The sequence below is a fragment of the Xiphophorus maculatus genome, chromosome 5, assembly GCF_002775205.1.
Source record: "Xiphophorus maculatus strain JP 163 A chromosome 5, X_maculatus-5.0-male, whole genome shotgun sequence".
NCBI classification, from domain to species: Eukaryota; Metazoa; Chordata; class Actinopteri; order Cyprinodontiformes; family Poeciliidae; genus Xiphophorus; species Xiphophorus maculatus.
In genome coordinates, this window is record NC_036447.1 from 22398018 (window position 1) to 22418195 (window position 20178).

The following is a 20178-nucleotide window of genomic DNA, read 5'->3' on the forward strand; positions in this document are numbered from 1 at the left end:
TAGTATCCCAGATAAATTTTGTTTTTCTTGATTTCATAACTAAGAAATTGGAGAGTGATTACCTGATTTTGAGATGTACAGAATAAGTCATGGTGCTTCATCTAGCAAATACCTTAATACCTTAAGTACCGTAAGTTTAAAGTGCACAGTAAGGGAAGGGAAGGTCATTTTCTTTATGTAACACATTTTCAGCAACAAGGTCATACAAAGTGCTTGTATTGTGCAGGAATAGTGTGCTGTAATGTATTTAAAATCTTGAAGTGTTTCTCTTTTCTTTTTTGGTAAAATATTTGACATATTGAGTGTTTGCAGCTTAATGTAAATTTTCAGAATAATCCATAGTTTTCTTTATCATTTTAAAACAACACAGAGTGCAGCGTGCAGTTATAGAAATAACTGCACGCTGGAAAGCTGGAATTCATGTATTTTGTTAAAAGCCTCACATTATTAATACCTTTATGTCCATGATGAGTAAAATGTCTGGAATCTCAGGCGCAAACACGAATGTTTGGTACTTCTTTTCATGATCATGTATGTAATTCAAAAGTTGAACAGCATCACTTTTACTTTTAGCTCAAAATGACCAAATACATATAATAATAATGCTGTGCATTTTCTGACCCAAAGTAAAAACAGAAGTAAGGTACTACAGGTCTCATGCAGCAATAACACTTACACAATGCAGTTTACATAATTTGTGTGACATCTTTGTCGGTTGCTTCAAAGTAATTCCCCTTACATGTGCAAAATGACTTAAGTATCTATGTGAAATACATTTAATTACTATTAAAGCATGTTAACAGAGTTAGCTCTAAAAGATCACAATTTCCGAATTTGAACTATGATCAGTTGTGATGATAGACAGACTCCACTAGGGGGCAGCAGACATTAACGATCTGTCAATGAGTCAAATCTAGAGCGTTATATTCAGGACGCTTATTCTTTTTAAAAGAATAAGTTTAGTTAAAATTATATTCTATCTAAACTTTACACAAGACTGGATAACTTTATTGTGAGATTTAGCTTCTTTTTTAAATTATTGTTGTTCATCCATTTGCTCTACTACACAGTAAAAAATGCTGGGTTATTTTCATAACCCAACTTCTGGGTAAGAGATGCTGGGTCATATGTTGGGTTACTTTGACCCAATATTGGTTCAAAAGTAGTGACCCAGCGGTTGGGTTGACTTTTTTTTTGTTTTAATGAACTCCACTTAACTGATTCTGTTAGGTTTCAGGTTCAGTTGACTCAACACTTTACCCAATTGGTTGGGTCAAATACAGTTTGACCCAACCAATTGGGTAAAAATCCATTGCCCTCTTCACAAACCTCCATTTTCAACTGGACTGCGACCTGATCAGACAACACTGGATTTCTCAATTCAAATAAAACATGGTAAGTTACAATATCATGGCATAATACTTTTAAAGTTTATAGGGTTATTGTATTCTTCATATACTACAGATTTTTTAAATTAAATTTATGTAACTTTAATTTAATTATTTGATTTAACCTATCATCTTCGTTGATAGGGTAATGTTTTTGAAATAATTCATTTAATTCAAAGATAATTTATCCAATTTGGTTTAAAAAAAAAGGTGAGGGTGTGGGAGGGAGAGATAGCGCTTTGCGCCCCCCCCCCTGGTTTTCGCGGGCCTCGTTCACTAGCGCGCGCAAAGGGTGGTAGCTTAGCCAGAATGCTAATAACGGATCTATAGCGACAAGTAGGGACTGGAGGCTTTGCAGTAGCGGTGTCCGAAGCGACCAGTACAAGCTATACAGGTATTCATAGTAATATATCAGTAATATAACTGTTAAATGCCATTTTCATTAAGCCTTTTATTTCTTACTGAACACACTATGCTATGCTATTATACGGCTAACCTGGGTGAAACCGATTGAGGCAGTGGAGTAGAAAAAAAAAGTATGCACCAGCAATGGCAGAGGAGGGGAAGCTAAAGTTGGATAATATGCTTTCTGTCAAATAAAAGTAACTTTTACAGATTTCTAGTGAAGATTTAACTATGTAACAATAAAATATCTGCTCGATTTATTGAAATATCTCTTAATTTAAAAGTGCTCCGACATGTTTGGAGTCGTCCCCACCGGTGTTCTGTCAGATCAGCAACTCTGCGATGGCATATGCTTAACACAAACTGACGGCTATATGTATCTGTCATTACCATATGATTTTATGTAAGCAGCAACATCATCATGACGCAGAAATTAGATAATGCGCACGTATGTTATTCTGGCCATTATTAACCACCAAGGTGGAATTAAAAACATACAGTTATTAGTGAAAACAGCTGGATTAACTTTTGGGTTTACACAGATCTGCTTCATGTTGCCAGGTATCAGGTTGCGCTGAGGGGAGAGCTGGTGAAAACAAGACTGAACAGTGTGATCTCTCCTGGTGTCCCAAAAAGTGATGTTTTACATTTGTTCAGGGTTATTAGCTGCTAAACATATAGTCAATGTCCTATTATTTTTTCTTATTTGCTGTGAAATATTTGGTGATTGTCCTAAATAAAATATTTTTGCACACATTGTACAGGTTATTTTCCACATAGGAAAAAAATGACTCAAATTGTATCACTTTTTTCCCTGAAAGATCTGAAAGATGGATGAGTTTGTAAAACAGAAGCTGACTGAATGGAAACTTTCTGACCTAATCCCTGCTTTTGAAGGTAGGTTAAGTATATACATGTGTGTGTGTGCGTGTGTGTGTGTGTGTGTACTTAAAAGCATGCATTGGCAGGAATTCTTTGGATTGAAAATATTAATATGTAATTTCTAATATATTTCAGCTGAAAACATTGATGAAGAAAGCTTCTTTCTTTTGGATGCTAACTGCCTGACATCCCTGATTCCTCACCTTGGTCCTCGTCTGAAATTTCAACGTCATTTTGCAAAATTTCTTGAGGTATGCTTTGAGTCATAGGACAAGACAAAATGGGATATGTGTGTTTTAAATGTGGGATGTCTTTAGGACATAACATAAGGAATTTTTTTTCTCACCTAAGAGTAATTCATAACACATATTCAACTTCAAGATATGTCCAGTGTGCTCAAAGTGAGCACACTGGACATCTAGCCCTAAAACAACTGAAGATGCTGATCCTACACCACATGCTGAATTAGAGAGTGGAGTTTCTTCTGTTGGAAGAGCAGCATTTGTAACTTAAGCTGCACAATCAACCTTTCCTACATAACATATTGACATCCATTCTTACTAATTAAAATTAAAAATGACACATCTCATCTTTTCTTAAATTTCTAAGAATATTAAACTGCAGCTAAATAACAGCTATTTTATTTTTCACTATTTATCTGTAGAACATCCGTGAGATCCTCAGTGCCTCCCCTGAAGGTAGACCTGTGGTTATCAGTCTTGATGGAAATCAGCATATATCCATTTGTGAAAGACGGTGCATGGTCAGAACACTTGTGTCACACCTGATGGATCAATATGGAGAAAAGTGAGTATTTCTTGTAAAAACTGGATCAATTAGATTGTTTTTGTGACATTTTGCTCTTGGTGAGAACATTAACGGCATTGTGCAGTGCTCACCTAAGTAAAATTTCTCCAGTAAGAAGTCTTAAAGTATGTGTTGGGCTAATAAAAACTGGATTTTTTGGAAATTGTTTGTGTTTTAAGGTTTCTGCTCTATGTTTTCATCTTACAATAACTAATTAAAATAAAATATTTTACTTGCCTGTCTTACTGAGTGTAATTTTTTTTGTTTCCAGCCCATCTTCAGACACTAAAGCAATTCTGGCATCTTCGATTGTGGACCAGTTTCCATGTTTAAGAGACAGCCATGGCACAGGATATGTAAGTTTTCACACTTCAGAGAACTAGCACACAAGTACTTCAACAACTTGCACAATGGTTAGCATTAAATATCATTGTAACTATGGTGTTTGAGCTTTGAGTTGTAGGTTTAATAAAAATTTGGACATTAAAACAGAAAGGCTAACATTTAACTTTTATATTTCTTTTGTTAAAAATGTTCAGGACGCCTGGTTTACCCGCGGAAGACAACACAGGCCAGCAACTGGCTTTCTGGAGGAGCGTCTCCGTAATGTAAGGAAAAGGCATCAACCAAGGAAGAAGATGCTTTCAGCCCCAGAAGCTCCACCAAAAAGATCAAGTTTGCCTGGTACTAGCACATAGACTTTTTCCAAGCCCTATTGTTTTGAGCAGCAATCTAAGCTATTATTGCTGTGAATTACCTCACATTTTTTTTCTTTTAATCCCTGTAATATTTTTTTCCCCACAGAACCAACCATGAGTGCTGAGCGTGCCATCCAGATGACAGAATGGCTAAAAAATAACTTCTGGCCCGCAGACCAGGTTGTCCAATACATGCGGGAAACTGCAGTATATCGCGCAGGATGGATCCGCTCAAGTGGGACAATCCCAATGCAGCAGATTTTTGCAGAGTTCCCACGTTTGTTGGACACACCAGGGATGGTGAGGTTATACCTCATATTGAGATCAGTTAAATGTTAAACAATAAACTGCAATACCATGTGAAAATGTACAATTACAATCAAACTCAAAATGTCAAACTACCCAGAACATACATTTGTAGCACCCATGAAAGGTTGAATGTAATAGTTCATTTCATATTTACATTTGATTTGTATTTTTGTCTTTTCTGATTGTTAGATTTTGCAGGACTTTGCCGTTTTATATCCACAGTCTTGTGGAAAACTGACAGAGAACTGGAACACCTTGTTCTCATCAAAGGTCATTCGCATGGGGAAGAAGGAGGAGAGCGGTCTTCTGCCTGAGATTGAGTTGCTTCCACAAGGTATTGAAGCTCAAAAGGAACATTTTCTGAACTAATTTTTTTCTCCTGTGGCTCTTTTTTGATTGTGTAGCATTTTAATCTGAGTTTTTCTTTGACAGACAAACAAGGTGACGTGGCACTGCAGCTGCTGCCAAAACTCCTCCATGCTGTTCCCTACAGAGTTGGGCGAAAGGTGGTCAGACCCAGCAACCTTGAAGTCCAGCAAGCCTTCATTGATGTCCAGCCAGTAAGTTCATGTCAGAATGAGTTCTTTGCTGTTTAAATGTAGTTGAAACCAGAAGTTTAAAACAAATATGCTTTTTTTCCCTCACTGTTCTCTCTGTCATTAATCTGGAATTTACCAAGTCCTAATTGACGTGAAATAAGAATTTTAATGTCATATAACACGAGACAGCGTTGACCAAAAATATGTCTTTTTATATAGTATATGTAAACGTCAAATGCAAGGGTCTTTTGATAATGTATCAAACAAAAATCATATAAGAATTAGTCAAAAATTATTAGTGGAGAATGTTCCTCCTTACCTTTAAATGACTAATGGCTTCCTTTCTGCTTTTTCCACACACCAGATTGGGACAAATATGGTGGAATATCTTGGAAGTACAGCAACAGAGCATCCACGTGTTCTCATGCTTGAGGACAGGTATTGTTGTTCCCAAGCATTTGTCGTCATAAATGGAACTGCTTTGGAATATCCATCTCTTTTGGGGGCCGTTGACGGCTGTTTCAAATCATTCTTCGTTTTTGATGTGAGTTATCCGAAGTCGTGTATCCAGATTTGGGATTTTCTCCAAACTGTGATATATGAAATCCCAGGAAACGAGTCACCCCCGATAAAATTAATGAGGGCACAGTTGGAGGCCATGGAAGAATAAATGCAATTCTTCAATAACCCTTAAATAAGTTTTAAATGTTCTGATTGAAAAACCTTCTTTGTTACTATGTTACTATTTTATTTTACATTTCCTTCAAACTGATGAAAATATTTTGTTGTGTACACCAATAAAGTAAAAAAGGGTGCAGATTTAATCAATTGTTTATATGTAACTTTTACATGTCTGTATTAAAAATTTTATGTATGTTGGAATGTATAACATTTGCAAATAAAAGTTATTTTGAGCTAATCTGAATGTTTTTAGTTAAATTTTTATAGTGAATTTTAAAGTAGAAAAGGAAAAAAAAAATTAAAAATAAAAATATGGTGGTAAAATGACCCTTTTAATGGGTAATAAATTTCAACCCAATATTGAGTCATTTTAACTTTGGGCAGTGGTCAATTTAACCCAAGCTTTAGGTTGCAGCTATGACCCAATGTGCTGGGTCAAACCCTCAACCCAACCCAGTTGAGTTAAAACAACCCAGCGTTGGGTCGGTCCATATATGACCCAGCGCTGGGTTACGTATTGGGTTATTTTCAACCCAGCAGTTTTTACTGTGTATGTGGTCATTTGGTGTTTGAGTCATCTGATTCTTTCTGGAATGGTAATCAATTTTCTTCTTCTGTTGTCAAGGGCATAAATCCCACCTCATTATTGGGGGGAGGGGGACCATAAACAGGAAAATTTCTTAAGCGCAATTTTGGGTGGCTCGGCGAAGTTACAGTGAAATGTAACGTAAAATGTGGTTTAAAAAGTTTTTAAACCACATTCAAGTTGCAGGACCAAAAATGACTAGTAATGCACATAATTGTTCTAAGTAAGCAAACTGTTGAGAAATAAAACTAAAATTCAAATGTTGCTTAGATACGAGTTTTGTTCAGTATGACTGATATAATCTCTGCTGCACCTTTACAAAAATGTATAGTTCTAAATAAAAAAGCTGTAATGAGTCACTGCTCTTAATAAAATTCCTCATAAACATCGATTTATTGTAATGGCTCCCAATACAAGTTATGAGCTATTTAAATTATAACTTAAGTTTCTTTATTTTTAAGCCTTTTTTAGTTTTGTCATGTGCTGGGTGACGGAGAACCAGCAGGCAGATAGAAATGAATATCTGGGGCGTATCATAACTTAAATGTAAGACTTAAAGCACTGGGCCTTATATAGGAAAATATTCAGATTTTATTTTGTAGTTTTAAAGGCTCTACATTGAAGACAGTGAGAAATAAAAGCACACTGATTCTGGGTCTCATTCAAATGTTCAGGAAACATATTTTATATAGATAAGACTAACATGATCAATGTAATTGATTTCCAACTCAAAAACACTTTTTATGTCTGCAAACGTTTCAGAATAGAAGCTGATCGACCACTTATCAATCACTTTGACAACTCTTCATCAAGCCAGCCTCTCAAAAGGAACCACTCTTTAGGTGCCAGTGTTTTATAATTTGTAGAACATTTTTAAAAGTTTACTAAAGTCACTTATTTATTATATTTAGTCGTGTTTACTGGACATTATAACTACTTTCATACTCTGTTTTCATAAGGCATCCCACCAATTATGACTTCTAAGCACTGCTGCAAACATTTTTTACTCAAGATATTAAATCACTTCGGAAAATAAAGACAACAACTTAGCAAACTGGTCTGACAACTCATACATTGTAATTATTCTGTCGATCACAAAGGCAAAAGAGAGAAAGGTGGATCAAAAGAAAGCAATTAAAAACAAACATTAATTTCCAAGGAAAACCATCAAGGACATCCGGGAGGAATAACAAACTGAACAATTAGTCTCAAAACGTCTGACTAAAACTTTACATTAAACAATCAACATACCCCTCAATCAACTGCTTTCTTTCTGTCTTTTATTGCAATTTTAATCTTCTTCATACTATTTACTATGCTGACATCATTTCATCAAGTTAAATTTAACAAAATGAAACTATCAAAAACATTAGTATTTATTTTTATGGACGCGGATTTCAACATTTAAAAGACGGGCAGCCTTAATCTAGTTACACAGTAAAACCACATGCTCCCGCAAAGAAAGCTGAGCACTAAACACCACCGACCCCGTTTTTCAGTGTTACTGTCTGTTCTCCAGGGAACGGTTGTCCTCTTAAAGGGACAGTGTTCCCATTTATCGCCCGCATCGCATCGGAGAGGGTGAGTGTCGCTTTAAAAGCACATGACAGCTAAAAGTGGGGAAACAGGAGTACACGAGCCTATTGTGTGCAGAAATTTTCTGCATTGTCACACTACGTTGCTGACCTTCAGCGTTCAGCCTCCCCACCGAGCGGGTAGGCAGCTCCTCCGTCCGCACTGACAATTGGCTGGGCTCCTCTCTCTCTCTCTCTCTCCCTCAGTGTCACAGCTGCTTCCTGCCGCGCCGCGACATCGTAGCTCCAACGAGCTCTCGCGTGCACGCTGCTCTCGCGACGTGAAAGTCCCGGCTCCCCTTTATCGCTATGTTTGAAGATTAACGAGGCGGTCCCGTGGGTTACACTCGCTTGTTGTAGCCGCTGGAAGCTCCAGGTCTGAGCAGAGCCACGCACTTGCAGGCGGACGGAGGGCCGTGGCGAGCCGGGCGGAGGGAACCCAGCGCTGTGGAAGGAGGTCGGGAGAGGAGCCGGCGTTGTCATGACTGAGAAACGGATGTCGCGGTGGTATTTCGGGGGGCTGGCCTCCTGCGGAGCCGCATGCTGCACCCATCCTCTGGATCTCGTCAAGGTGAGGGGCGCAGTAGTTCTCCCACGGAGCCGGGGGGTGAAGGAGAGTGCAGGCCTTAACACCAGGGCACAGCTGGTTCCAGCTGTTCTTGCACAAGTCGGCGTGTTTCACCAAACCTCACGTCTCGAAGGTTTCACACAGTGCCCTGCTAGACTAAAGAGATTACTGTAAACGTCCTGAGATCTTAAGTTGGCGGAATTTGTCTGTGTTAGGTAGCATGTTCAAAGTTGAATCTAGGTCATAGGTCAACCCAACGTTTCCCAGACACAGTAGTCCTGTTAATCTATGTCTAAATCTTCTTTAATTTCTCTAGAGACTTTTGCACATGACTCAAATAAAGTTTGTGGCGCTCAGGAAATCATGTGTTGTGTAATTATACAGGGAGGAAAGGTAAAGACCAGGCTGCAGTTGAAGGGCTCTCTGAGGCCTTTTGTTTGCCCTTACTTGTTACTTGCAAGTGGTAAAGCTGGAAAGCAGGGTTTTATACACAAAGCACATGCTTCAGAAATGTAAATGTTCATTATTTTAAGAAAGAAGGAGAGCATGAAAACCGTTAGGAACCGTGTAATAGAAAATGTTAGGTTTATTTTTATTTTTGTTTTTAGGCACTAGAGGCCTGTATTTAGCAGTAACTGGACAGGGAATGGGGAGGAGAGAGCGCTCTACGACACACTACACTCAGCACGTGAATGTGTGTGTGACTGAATGGAGTGTGAAGTGCTTTTGGGTTCATGTGGACTTGATAAAGTTCTCTACAAGTACAGGTCATTTACCAACTGAGCCTCCCATCACTCAACATTTTAGCTGCTTTAAATCCAAAACTTATCAGAAACTTGGTAAAACTCCCTTCTAGTCGCTAGATGATGCCTAGTTTGGAGAGTGGACTAAGACGTTACTGCCCCTCCCCTACCTGCTGCTGTGTGCACTGCAGGTCAGCTGGCTGAGATGATGAAATTTATAACTTGCTGTTTTTGACACTGGATTACCATTAATTGCCTATTTATGAAAAGTCAGTACTGAACAGCTCTTATATCGTTAGGAATGTCTTTCTGCAAAGTGTTTTTCATGTTTAACTCTGGGATTAGTGTGAGACAGCTTTAATTCATCTTCCATCAAATGTAAACGTCACTGCTGTGTTCTCAAGAGTTCAAGTAAAAATCTATGTAATAATCAAAATGTTCACAATCCAGTTTTAAGGCCAGTACAGTGTTTAATTTCAAGGTCAAGACTCTTAAAAGGCTTTTTATTTCATCTCTGCCATTCAGCCGGCTTTAACGAATAACGAATAACATTTTCTTGTGACAATTATTCTGACAGCTAGTTAGTTTAAAGACATTATTCAGTGAAAACAGAATCAGGTCCCAGAATAGAGAAAAGTGCACTTTGCGGTAGTGTGCTATTTCCACATTGCTGAAAAGTCCAGTTACGGCAGTGCAAAGACCACATAGTCATGTTTGTTTTCATGCCAACATAGAACCCGATTTGGAAAATAAGCAAACACAGGTTTGACCTCATCTGTTTTAGTTTTTAAAGTTACAAAGCGGTTTGCCAACAGCACAAACACTGACATAAAACATTTATTAAGGATGGGACCAGTTCTGATGCTGTCTTGCTTAAAATTGTAACTTTCTCTTTTTTTTTTAAAATAAAATGGTTATAAAATAATCAAGTTGATTGATTTATTTAAAACGCTATCTAATTCATTTTCCTCCAAAACTAAATTTCCCTTGAATCTTACCGAATTAATCTTTATAGTTGTGACAATAACAGATTTTTCTCTAGTGAGGAAACGGAGAAAGAACTTGACTTTTTTCAGAGATACTTTTTTTTCAGTGGTTTCTTTAAATCAGATTCTCTTTATATTTCAATTGAAATTAAGTAAAGTTGGTGATCAAGATATTGCTTAGTCATTCTGTACCTTCCTGCTTTTCCTGCTTTTCCTTGCATGTTTTCAGTCTGGCAAGTGAAGCTTTAACAATCCAGGTGGCTTCAAATTACCTCCATAAAACTCTTTTTCAAAGAAAGACACAAGATGAAGAAATTGAGTGCAGCACCATGTTAACCAGAATTCGCTTGTATGTTTTGCAACAGAATCCTAATAACTTGCATTTGTGGGCTGAAAAACTAACAACAACTTATTGTTTCCTCTACTGCAACTCCACAGGGTGATGGATTGCTAATGTGGGTAATAAATTATGACAGAAGTCATATTTGATTTCCGAATTTGATCACTTAACTTTGGTCCAAAATCTGAAAACATTAGATTTGCAAAATCTCTGTTACCAACGTGGTTCTGTGGCCAATGTGTTTCCTCATTATTTTGTATCTTGAGACACTGTTGCAACATGTTGTTCAGTAGATGTAACTAAATCAGCATCCGATTTAGGTTGTGAAGGTAGAGTTGGTGAGGAACTTTGAACTAGACAAGTTGGAGCTTGACTTCAAACTTAAAATGTCTGACTTGAAAATGTTCAGATACAAAAGAAGTGCTTGACAGAAGCTGCTGCAGTGATTTAAATGTTGAACCGAAACACACAAACCAGTTTACTGAGATCAGCGATGTGGGGAAAAAGCTCACACTGTTTCAGAAAGGTCATTGACCTTTAATCTGAGGTCGTCATCAAAACAAAGAACAAAGGTCATGTTTTGAAACCACTGAGGCCCTCTTCCAACAAGCAGAGATTGTTGCAACACCTTATGAAGAACAACGTGGAAAATAAGAAAACAGCTGAATTAGGATTTCAGATACCTTTGATCAATCTGTGCATTCCTCCTTTGGGTTCTGCATCTAAGCTCTAAATCGATGTGTGAGGTTTTAAGTTTTTTCAACATATGGCTCTCTCTTTTTTTCTCAGGTCCACCTGCAGACACAGCAGGAAGTGAAGAAGAGGATGGTTGGGATGGCTGTGCATGTGGTGAAGAATGACGGTGTGCTGGCTCTCTACAGTGGCCTCTCCGCCTCCCTGTGTCGACAGGTAGATTTGTTTTAAGCTAAATTTTGTCAGAATCTGAAAAAATTATGTGCATGATCATCAACTTCAGCGTTGAAGAGTTTGTTCCTTAATTCACATCTACAAATGTATTTGTTGAATCAGTCTGAGTGTGTAAAAAAGCCATTAGCAAAATAATAAAAATAGCTATATTAACGAGGCAAAAAAAGTTGCAGTTTTTTTTCTGAAACAAATTGTGTAAGTTGAGTAAAGCTGCTGCATACAGATATATGCAAAATGATGATTAATTAATTAATGCCAGCATATCATATTAAGTTTATTAACAGCAATAATATTGTTTCCTATTTTACATCCCTTGCTTGTTAGTTTATGTCAGGAATAAACCCAGTCCTCTTTAATTTTTTTTTTCAGAATTTGTGCTCACTGTTTCTTTCCACCAATTTAAAATAAATCTTTATTGTCACAGTAGAAAGAGCAGGTCAGGGAGGAGACATTAGACCAGAGGCCGGCAGCAGGATGATGATGCAGGGTCTTCTCAGGTAAGGAGGGATTATAACTTGATGAGAAACGGAGAAGGAAAGGGAAAGTCCTGTACAGCAATTTCAACTTTTATTTTTCTCGCAAGACCATGTAATGGTAATGAAAAGCTGCCACAAACCAGTAATTTTAGGCAGGAACAATCAGTGCTGTGAAGGGATCATTTACTTGTACGGTTCTGAAGGCACACAAGCACAAATCTTCAACAGTCACCAATAAAGTTGGCAATATAACAAACTGCTTTTCACAGCAAGTTTTTGCTGGGACTTTCTTTTTGGGGAGTTTAACCACACCAAAACTGAAACCAGTGTCTCAGAAACTGCTGATATACTTGGGTTTTCATTTATAACCATCACTCAAGTGCACTGGGAATAAGTTGAACAAGGGAGGTCATTCCCTCTTGTTCGGATCTCCTTGTTCGGAGCACCAATGGTTTGGACAAAAATGCCTCGTTGAAGTCGGAGTACAATGGGCAGACTGGCTTGAGATGCGGGGGGGAAATGCCTTGAAATAGATGGGCTACAGCAGCAGAAAACCACACTGGCTGCCACTTTCATCAGCAAAGAGCAGGGAAATTCCCCGTGAAGTTCACACACCTAAATTCGACAGTGACAGATTGGAAAAGGTTTGCCTGGTTCAATGAGCCTTGATTTGAGCTGGGATATTCAGATGGTGGAGTCAGAAAAAACCTGAAAACATAGAACTATCCTGTCTTTTTTTAGGGTGCCTCTAGTTATGTTGTGCTGTTGTTTCAACGCTCCTCTTCAGAGATACTACTTTTATAGTCAGCTTATTTTGTACAAGTCAGATTAAATTTTGTTGCACTTTTAAATTAAATCTAAACATTTCTGCCACCACTGTGCCTCAGAATAACAGTGGAATAATTGCTACAAGTTGGACAAATACAGCAGAATTTATTCCGTTTTAAAATGCTTTTCTTATTTGTCAGAGACTACACAGACCAACCCAGGTACAGTATTGACTTATCCAGTGGGGGTTACAGCGCCCCCTAGCGGCCTCCTGACGCCTCCACTGAAGGAGTACTAGTTTGTTAGATGACATAACTTTATTAGGTTTGTCTGTTTTGCTGCTCTATTATAATCTACCTTAGCAGATATGACTGATAAAAGCTGGAGCGTGTTAGGGTGCAGGTTTATCGTTGTTCTATTTAAGACGTAAAAAGTAGAATTTGTAATTTTCTTTTCTTTAAAATGAAAAAAAATTAGAATTTAATGTACTAAAATGTGATTATCATGGTCATGTGTTAACCCAAGAACATGAATACAACGGTGTAAGCAACCGTGATGCTTCACTAACATGCAAACCTGCTTTGTGTTGCTAAGATAATCTGTCTTCCTTCCAGATTTCTTGAGGTTGCATCGCTAGCTTACTTGGGCTCAGACTTCTTCGTTTGGAAAAAAAAAAAAGTGACTGAGCTGATGTTTCTGCTTTTCAGATTACCTACTCCCTCACCAGATTTGCCATCTATGAGACAGTCAGAGACATGATGGGTAACACTGGCAAGGGACCAATGCCTTTTTACCAGAAGGTCCTGCTGGGAGCATTTGGAGGTACGCACACACACGCCAACACGCGCACACACACACACACATTCGTTCCTCATCTTTCACGCTGACCCAAATGTGAAGTTGCCGCCTGTGAAGGACTTTTTACCAACACGTTTTATCTGCCTACAGGATTCACTGGTGGGTTTGTTGGGACTCCATCAGACTTGGTGAATGTCAGGTAAAGCTACATGACAACATTCCCTTTAAACAAGAACATTTGTGTATATTTTGCTCATGAATTGCGGTATTAGCTGGAAAGATAAATGAGATCTGAAAAAAAAGTTTTTCTTCCCCTTCTAGAATGCAAAATGACGTGAAGCTGCCACCAGAACAGAGAAGAAAGTGAGTGTTGGGGTTAAACGATACTCTGTATAAATTGGTGTTCATGTAATTTATCACTGTATTTGTGCTTTGCTTGCAGCTATAAACATGCTATTGATGGACTCTACAGAGTCTTTAGAGAAGGTAAATGACAAGCACGAAATCAAGTTTTCACTTTGTGTTTTGCATCATCTGGCATCGCAATCAAGGTCTCGTCTTTATTTTTTCATGCAGAGGGTGTAAGAAGGCTGTTCTCAGGAGTTTCCATGGCATCTGGCAGAGGGGCGCTGGTCACTGTGGGGCAGGCAAGTTGCATTAAAAATCAGATGTTAACGTTTTTACAAAATATTCTTCTAAGTGATTAACGATGGTTTCCTGCAGCTAAACGGTGACGCAGCAGAGACAGAAAGGTGTAGACTTTCTTTAAATATCAAAAGCTTCTTTTTTGTTTTGGATCAGACTAACTTATTATGCTTTTTTGGAAAAAATAAGAAAAATTCTGATCTAACAATCCTCCTAGAGGGCAGACAAAAAAAATCAATATAACGAAACAATGGCTGCGCTGGAGATTTCGTCCTTTCATATAATAAGCTGGCAATAAAACAAAATGCATGGACATTTATATTTAAATGAGCCTCAAAGTGAAGGAGTGTTGAACAAACCTATTTTAAAATTAACATTTCCCAAATTGTTCATATATATATATATATATATATATATATATATATATATATATATAATTTTTATTTTTTTTATGTTTGTTTACAGTTGGCGTGCTATGACCAGGCCAAGCAGCTGGTGTTGGGAACAGGCGTGATGGGAGACAATATACTCACACACTTCCTTTCCAGCTTCATAGCTGTAAGAATTGAGTTCTTCCACTGATTTAATGCAGCTTGCAGAGCTTCTTCTTAATCCCTTTTTTTTTTCCTCTGCAGGGAGGCTGCGCTACGTTCTTGTGTCAACCTCTGGATGTGCTCAAAACCAGGTTGATGAATTCAAAAGGAGAGTACACAGTAAGTGAATCGCTCTTTTATTCTGTTGTCTGCTTGTTCAGGTTTCAGTTTAAAGGTATAGGTAATTTGATTTATATAGCACATTTTCAGCAATAGGGCAATACAAAGTGCTTTACAGGAATTAAAAGGAAATACAAACAACATAACAAACCAAAGGAAAGAGCGAAAGAAGAAAAAGCTAATAATGTTGATCCAAAGTAAATAAACTAGATTCTCGTATTCAGGGTTGGTAGATAAGTATAAGTTAGTATAGTCTGGTCTAATTCATTTTCTGGTTTGGAAGAATAGGAGTCTAAAATGTAGTTGCTAAGGCAGTTTTTCTGCATTCTTAGTTTGTTCTAATCCCTGTTCTCCCTGTTGCTAAATAAGTGTAAGTAAGTATTCTCTGGACTTTGTAAGTGTGCTCTAAATTTGTAAAAGTCATGAGTAATCCACACTGACTAAGTAATCATAAAAACTAATGTTCCTGTTCTGGAAGAATTTTTCTGGATTCTAAGTTAAACTCACTTTAATAATATTTCTCCCCCCCATGTCTGCAGGGAGTAATGCACTGCTTACGGGAAACAGCCAAACTGGGTCCACTGGCATTTTATAAGGTAAAAAAAAGAAAAAAAATAGTCCTACACAATTTAGTCTCATTTATAGAAAGATAGAAAATCACTCAGACCTGGATGATAGTGGCAATATTTGATGTAAATACATTATGAATCTCACTTTAGATGTGTTTTTAATAGCTACAAAGGTCAGCGTTTTGAAATGGTGGCTGTTTCATTTTTTCAGCAGCGCTGATATATAAGAAGGCTTCAAATTAGTCTTTTATTCTATTCATTGTGCTTTCATAAATCAGTGCTTTTATAAAAAATGTAATCAGTGTATTAAAAAGTTGAACTGTGCAATGAGATTTTATTTTTCCACACTGATGCAGAAAAAGCTATTTTTTTGTGTAGATCTCAACCGTTTTCAGAATCTCCATATGTGAATTTCAGATGCATCTCAATCAATTAATTGTTAAATTAAAAGTAACTTATTTCACTAATGCAGTTCAAAAAGTGACATTAATTTTCTCAGAATACAAAACATTACGTCAGACCGATAAAGAAGAGTTTTGTTATGCAGAAATGTTGGTCATCTGTAAAGTACTTTCATCCACTCTACAGCAGTGTTTCCTAAATCTTGTCCTCGAGGCTCACACCCCGCATGTTTCAGATGTTTCCCTGCTTTAATATACCCGAATTAGAGATGACTGCTGCTCAGGAAAGGCCTGTTAGTCAGACATCAATTGAAATCAGGTGTGCTGAAGCAGGGAAACATCTAAAACATGCATGGTGGTGTGCCTTGAGGACAACATTGCTCCACAGTATGTCCACTCAGTAGTTGATCGGGATTTGGTTTGCTTGAATTACTGCTGAAATGCAATGTGACATGGAGGCATTCAGCCTGTGAAACAGCTCCTCTGTGTGGTTTAGGTTGAGATAATTAGGTGGCCACTGATACCACGGTCATTACAGCAGGTATAGATGGTTTAGGCAGTGTGAGCGGAAGCCAAATCCTGCTGGTGAATTAAATCAGTAACTCCATAAAGCTTGTCGTCAGGGGATAAAAGGAGCGTGACAGTTGTGGTCCACATCCTGGATTCTTGAAACACTGACTCTAGCTACAGTCCAAACATTATTGATCTTCTTCGAACTTTTTAAATGAATCCGTTCAAGGCTCTGGTTATATTCATGCAGCCTTTTCTATGACATTGTATCCTTCCACTCAACTTTCTGTTAATATGCTCAACTACAGCTATAACTACCTCGGAGAACATCCAGCTTCTTATGCAAAGCTGTTCCTTGTGGAGAAAGTTTGTGACTGTGTGCTGGACAACTACCAACTCCACTGATTTCCTAATGTGTTTGAGGCTTTAACATGCCCATAACACACAATTTCTGTGTTAAAGATGCTTTTTTTTATTGATCTTGTGTAATATTCTAATTCTTAGAGAAACTGAATTTTGGGTTTTATTTACTACAACCAAAATAATCAAAATTAAAAGAAAGACAGAACATTCTGTGTAATAACTCTAAATGCAATGAGTGAATTTTTGAACACGTTCGCTACACCTGACTGTGTGTGTAAGTTATTGCTGGTTTTGCTGCTGTCATTTCACACAGAATGTTTACTCTGTTCTGTGTGCTGCAGTCAGTGTTGTTAGTTATTTCCACTATCAGATCAACGTGTAGAAATTAAAAACCTTGGACTTTGTTGCAGGGTCTTGTCCCAGCCGGGATCCGCTTGGTTCCCCATACAGTTCTCACCTTTGTTTTCCTGGAGCAACTCAAGAAGTACTTCGGCATTCGCATCATCTCCTGAGCCGCTCCTTGGCTCCATCTCCGCCAATCATGTCCTCCTTCTTCATCCTGCTCCTCATTATTCACAAGGAAAGTAGGGAAGGGGGGACTTGAACAGTTTGTCATGGTGCTTTCCCTCTCATTTTTTCTCTACCTCCATCCCACAAGTGGATTTACACGACTGGTATCGAAAACCAACAGTTCTGGCCGTTCTTTTGGTCTTTTACATCAGAAATGGGGGAAAAAAACAGATTCAGAGCTGCTGGATTGAGGTTAATAACATCAATAGAATGTTAATCAAGTGTCGGAGATTACTGTTATTGTTTAATCATGATGTAGTTGTGGAAACTGAGTTCAGATCGTATGTGTTTAACATTACATGTTGGTCGCAGGCAAAATTTTGACTTCAGCTAATTCCAAATCACGTGCTGTTTATTAATCTGACCTAAAACCTAATCTATTAGTTGTTTGTGATAATTTCAGAAGTGACACAAAGTGAGGAATAGCTGCAAACTGTAGTTGTTTACAGTTCTCTAAAGCAATTTTGATTTTATCAACAGAGCACAACATCATCCAGAAGTTGTAAACAAACACAGCATAGTTTTATCAGTACCCATCTGACCAATCTATAATGGATTTACAAAGCCATAAATCTAAGACGCCCGTTTATATCCACTCTGCAATCAGTGAGCAAACAGCGGTGTTGATACAATATAAATTATTTTTTTCTTTTTGTTTCCTTCTCATTAATATTTTTACAAAATGAAAACACTGGCTGATTAAACTGTAATTAATTTCTTTCCGTTGCTTCCTTAATTCATTCCACAGTCACATTTCACATCACGTCTAAAAACGGAGAGGACCAAGTTTGTTTGGATCACTTTTACACAGAGCGAGTTAAAAGAAAACTGAGGTTTTCTCCACATGTAGCCGGGTCTTTTTAAAAACAAACATCTTCACCACATTGTTTAAAAAAAAAACTACCATTGTGCACACGGGATTGGTTTTTAGAGAAGTTCTCAACCACATCACCTTGCACAAAGCTGCCGCTGGCCGTCGTTTTAAACGTGTCAAACCCATAGGGGGCAGTGTAGCACAAAGCTAAAACCTTTGTCAGCCAATCAGATTGCTTCAAAACAACCACAACGTCCTGTTGGGAATTAAAACAGGCGCCAGGAAGTTGAAATACGTTTAAATAGAGTACTAGATTATAAAGTTAAGCAAACATAAGTCAATGTTGATTGGGAATAATGTCAAACAAATTATACTATGTGGATTTATTGTCGCATTATTCGTCCACCTTGGTTGGAGTTCATAAATAATTGTTTTTAGTGATATTAAACTGGGTTTTCCTGTGGATGAAAGACCAAAAGGTATATTTTTTACCCCAGATATCTGACTACATGTGGACTAGGCCTGAAATGCATAAAGACATCTGATAATATACAAAAAAATATTTTCTCTAAGATCCTAACAGCATTCTTTGTCTATTCTTAGGATACTGTTTAAAGGGGCAGTGTTGCATAAAATCAACATTTTTCAGCATTACACTATGTTATAATAGCATTCACTCGTCAAAAACAAACCTGGCGTGCTGCCTTGATTCTTCCATGTATGATAGAGAAATCTTTGAATCTCCCACGGCAACCATTTCAGGGTGCAAAGTGCGTTCTCTCGCAGAATGTTGCCTTTTACACGCAGCTCCTCTCTGGAGCTGCAGTTTCCAGTCGAGCCTCTGCCTCACAGAGCCCCCCACCTCCTTGACTCTCTGAGTCAGCTCCTTCAGACTAGCCAGAAGCAATTAGCAAACACTTGGTGGAACTACGCCACATCTGCTGAGCTCATTATACAAACTACTTTACAGAGCAGTGCTCCTATGAACAATGTTAAAGGCTTAACAGAGGAACATTGCTGTGATGACTTGCTAAAGGCAGAGTGTCAGAAAGAGCAGGAGCTTCTTAAAGAGACAAAGCCCAATTTTAATGCGTTATATTGCAAAGTCGAATTAAGTGATTCTCGATATATAGAGAGCATTTTTGTAACAACTAAAGGTAACGTAGTTACTTGATTGTGCTATAAAGTGGCACTATGTGCCTGTAAAATACATAATACTGCCCCTTTAAACGGCAGCTCTTTTTCAGTCTGCAATATTGGTTTTAAAATGCACTTTATTTAAAACTTGATATAACACTGACTGACCTGCTTAAGGGATGACATTTAAGATTCAAAATATTCAAACTGGAAATGTGGATGAATCCAGTTGCAAATATTTTTCTGTCTCTTTCACTCATCAGGTATAAGATGTAAAGAATATCTGCCCTCTGTAGCCGTGCCTGCGCAAGTCTTGCTGCCTTATAGTATCTGTCCTGTAGGGGGCAGTGTTGTTACATGTGAATTGTCCTGTTTTATGCACCCGAGAGGTTTCCTATCTTCATCTCAGGATGAAACCTGTGTCATCTACTGTATTTGCATTCACTGAAGTGAAACTGTTGGGACAGTTATGGGTCAGTAAGTTTTAATATTGTAGATCTTTCACTAATAAATTTGAGAATTAAAGGACTAATTGAAACTGTGTCTTCAGATTTTTACTGTAGTCTTTTGGGGATTTCATTTGAGTGTCTCTAAATCAAACCAGTTTTTCTTTATCTAAATAAATCTAAGAAGTTAATAAGTCAGCTGCTGACCCTTTGGGGTGGTAAGTGATTCATTTTAAGAGTTTCAGCTTCTCACTGCTACAAGGTCGCGCAGCACAGCTGTGAATCAGCCTTCACCTTCAGGGTTCTGGTCTCAGCAGAGCCAGGGCGCGATTTAATGTCCACACATCTACCGTCTTGATCTCAGGCCTTACTTCCCAGACTCGTGGGCATGAGGCAGTTAATTGGTGACGTTCATGAGCAATGATTAATGAAATCTGGGGAGCATTCTGCTCTTTGGCCAAGATGAACATAATCAACCCATCCGTTATGATTTTAATACATCATATTAGTGACTGTGACCTTTCACCTCCATCAT

The 20178-nt window shown here is 38.0% G+C and overlaps 2 protein-coding genes across 6 annotated transcripts; both read left to right on the forward strand.

Moving 5' to 3' along the window:
* The first annotated feature begins 1122 nt into the window (after positions 1-1122).
* On the forward strand, positions 1123-5784 carry LOC111608572. Of its 5 annotated transcripts, XM_023333462.1 has the most exons (11): positions 1123-1395; positions 2355-2428; positions 2615-2690; positions 2811-2926; positions 3340-3482; positions 3754-3838; positions 4022-4166; positions 4287-4480; positions 4679-4823; positions 4922-5049; positions 5393-5784. In XM_023333462.1, exons 3-11 carry the CDS (start codon positions 2624-2626, stop codon positions 5696-5698), a joined length of 1329 nt encoding a protein of 442 aa, XP_023189230.1. In that variant the 5' UTR covers positions 1123-1395; positions 2355-2428; positions 2615-2623; the 3' UTR covers positions 5699-5784. The 5 variants fall into 5 exon arrangements, with proteins under 5 accessions (XP_023189230.1, XP_023189229.1, XP_023189227.1 ...); XM_023333461.1 differs by having other exon boundaries at positions 2355-2690; XM_023333459.1 differs by lacking the exon at positions 2355-2428.
* Positions 5785-7904: 2120 nt separating this feature from the next.
* On the forward strand, positions 7905-19739 carry slc25a10 (solute carrier family 25 member 10). The gene is made up of 11 exons (XM_005805101.2): positions 7905-8440; positions 11296-11415; positions 13385-13499; positions 13626-13674; positions 13797-13838; positions 13918-13961; positions 14052-14122; positions 14586-14678; positions 14756-14833; positions 15373-15429; positions 17087-19739. The coding sequence occupies exons 1-11, from the start codon at positions 8351-8353 to the stop codon at positions 17186-17188; spliced, it is 861 nt and encodes a 286-aa protein (XP_005805158.1). The 5' UTR covers positions 7905-8350; the 3' UTR covers positions 17189-19739.
* Positions 19740-20178: the final 439 nt, after the last annotated feature.

What these genes read in the sequence shown, in the direction of transcription:
- LOC111608572 (XM_023333461.1), top strand. Translation starts at nt 2,624, where the DNA reads ATGGATGAGTTTGTAAAACAGAAGCTGACTGAATGGAAACTTTCTGAC. An exon ending in TGTTGGACACACCAGGGATG is followed by an intron (nt 4,481 to 4,678) that starts GTGAGGTTATAC and finishes TCTGATTGTTAG; the next exon opens with ATTTTGCAGGACTTTGCCGT. An exon ending in GATTGAGTTGCTTCCACAAG is followed by an intron (nt 4,824 to 4,921) that starts GTATTGAAGCTC and finishes TTTCTTTGACAG; the next exon opens with ACAAACAAGGTGACGTGGCA.
- slc25a10 (XM_005805101.2), top strand. Translation starts at nt 8,351, where the DNA reads ATGACTGAGAAACGGATGTCGCGGTGGTATTTCGGGGGGCTGGCCTCC. An exon ending in CCGCCTCCCTGTGTCGACAG is followed by an intron (nt 11,416 to 13,384) that starts GTAGATTTGTTT and finishes TCTGCTTTTCAG; the next exon opens with ATTACCTACTCCCTCACCAG. An exon ending in TCCTTTCCAGCTTCATAGCT is followed by an intron (nt 14,679 to 14,755) that starts GTAAGAATTGAG and finishes TTTCCTCTGCAG; the next exon opens with GGAGGCTGCGCTACGTTCTT.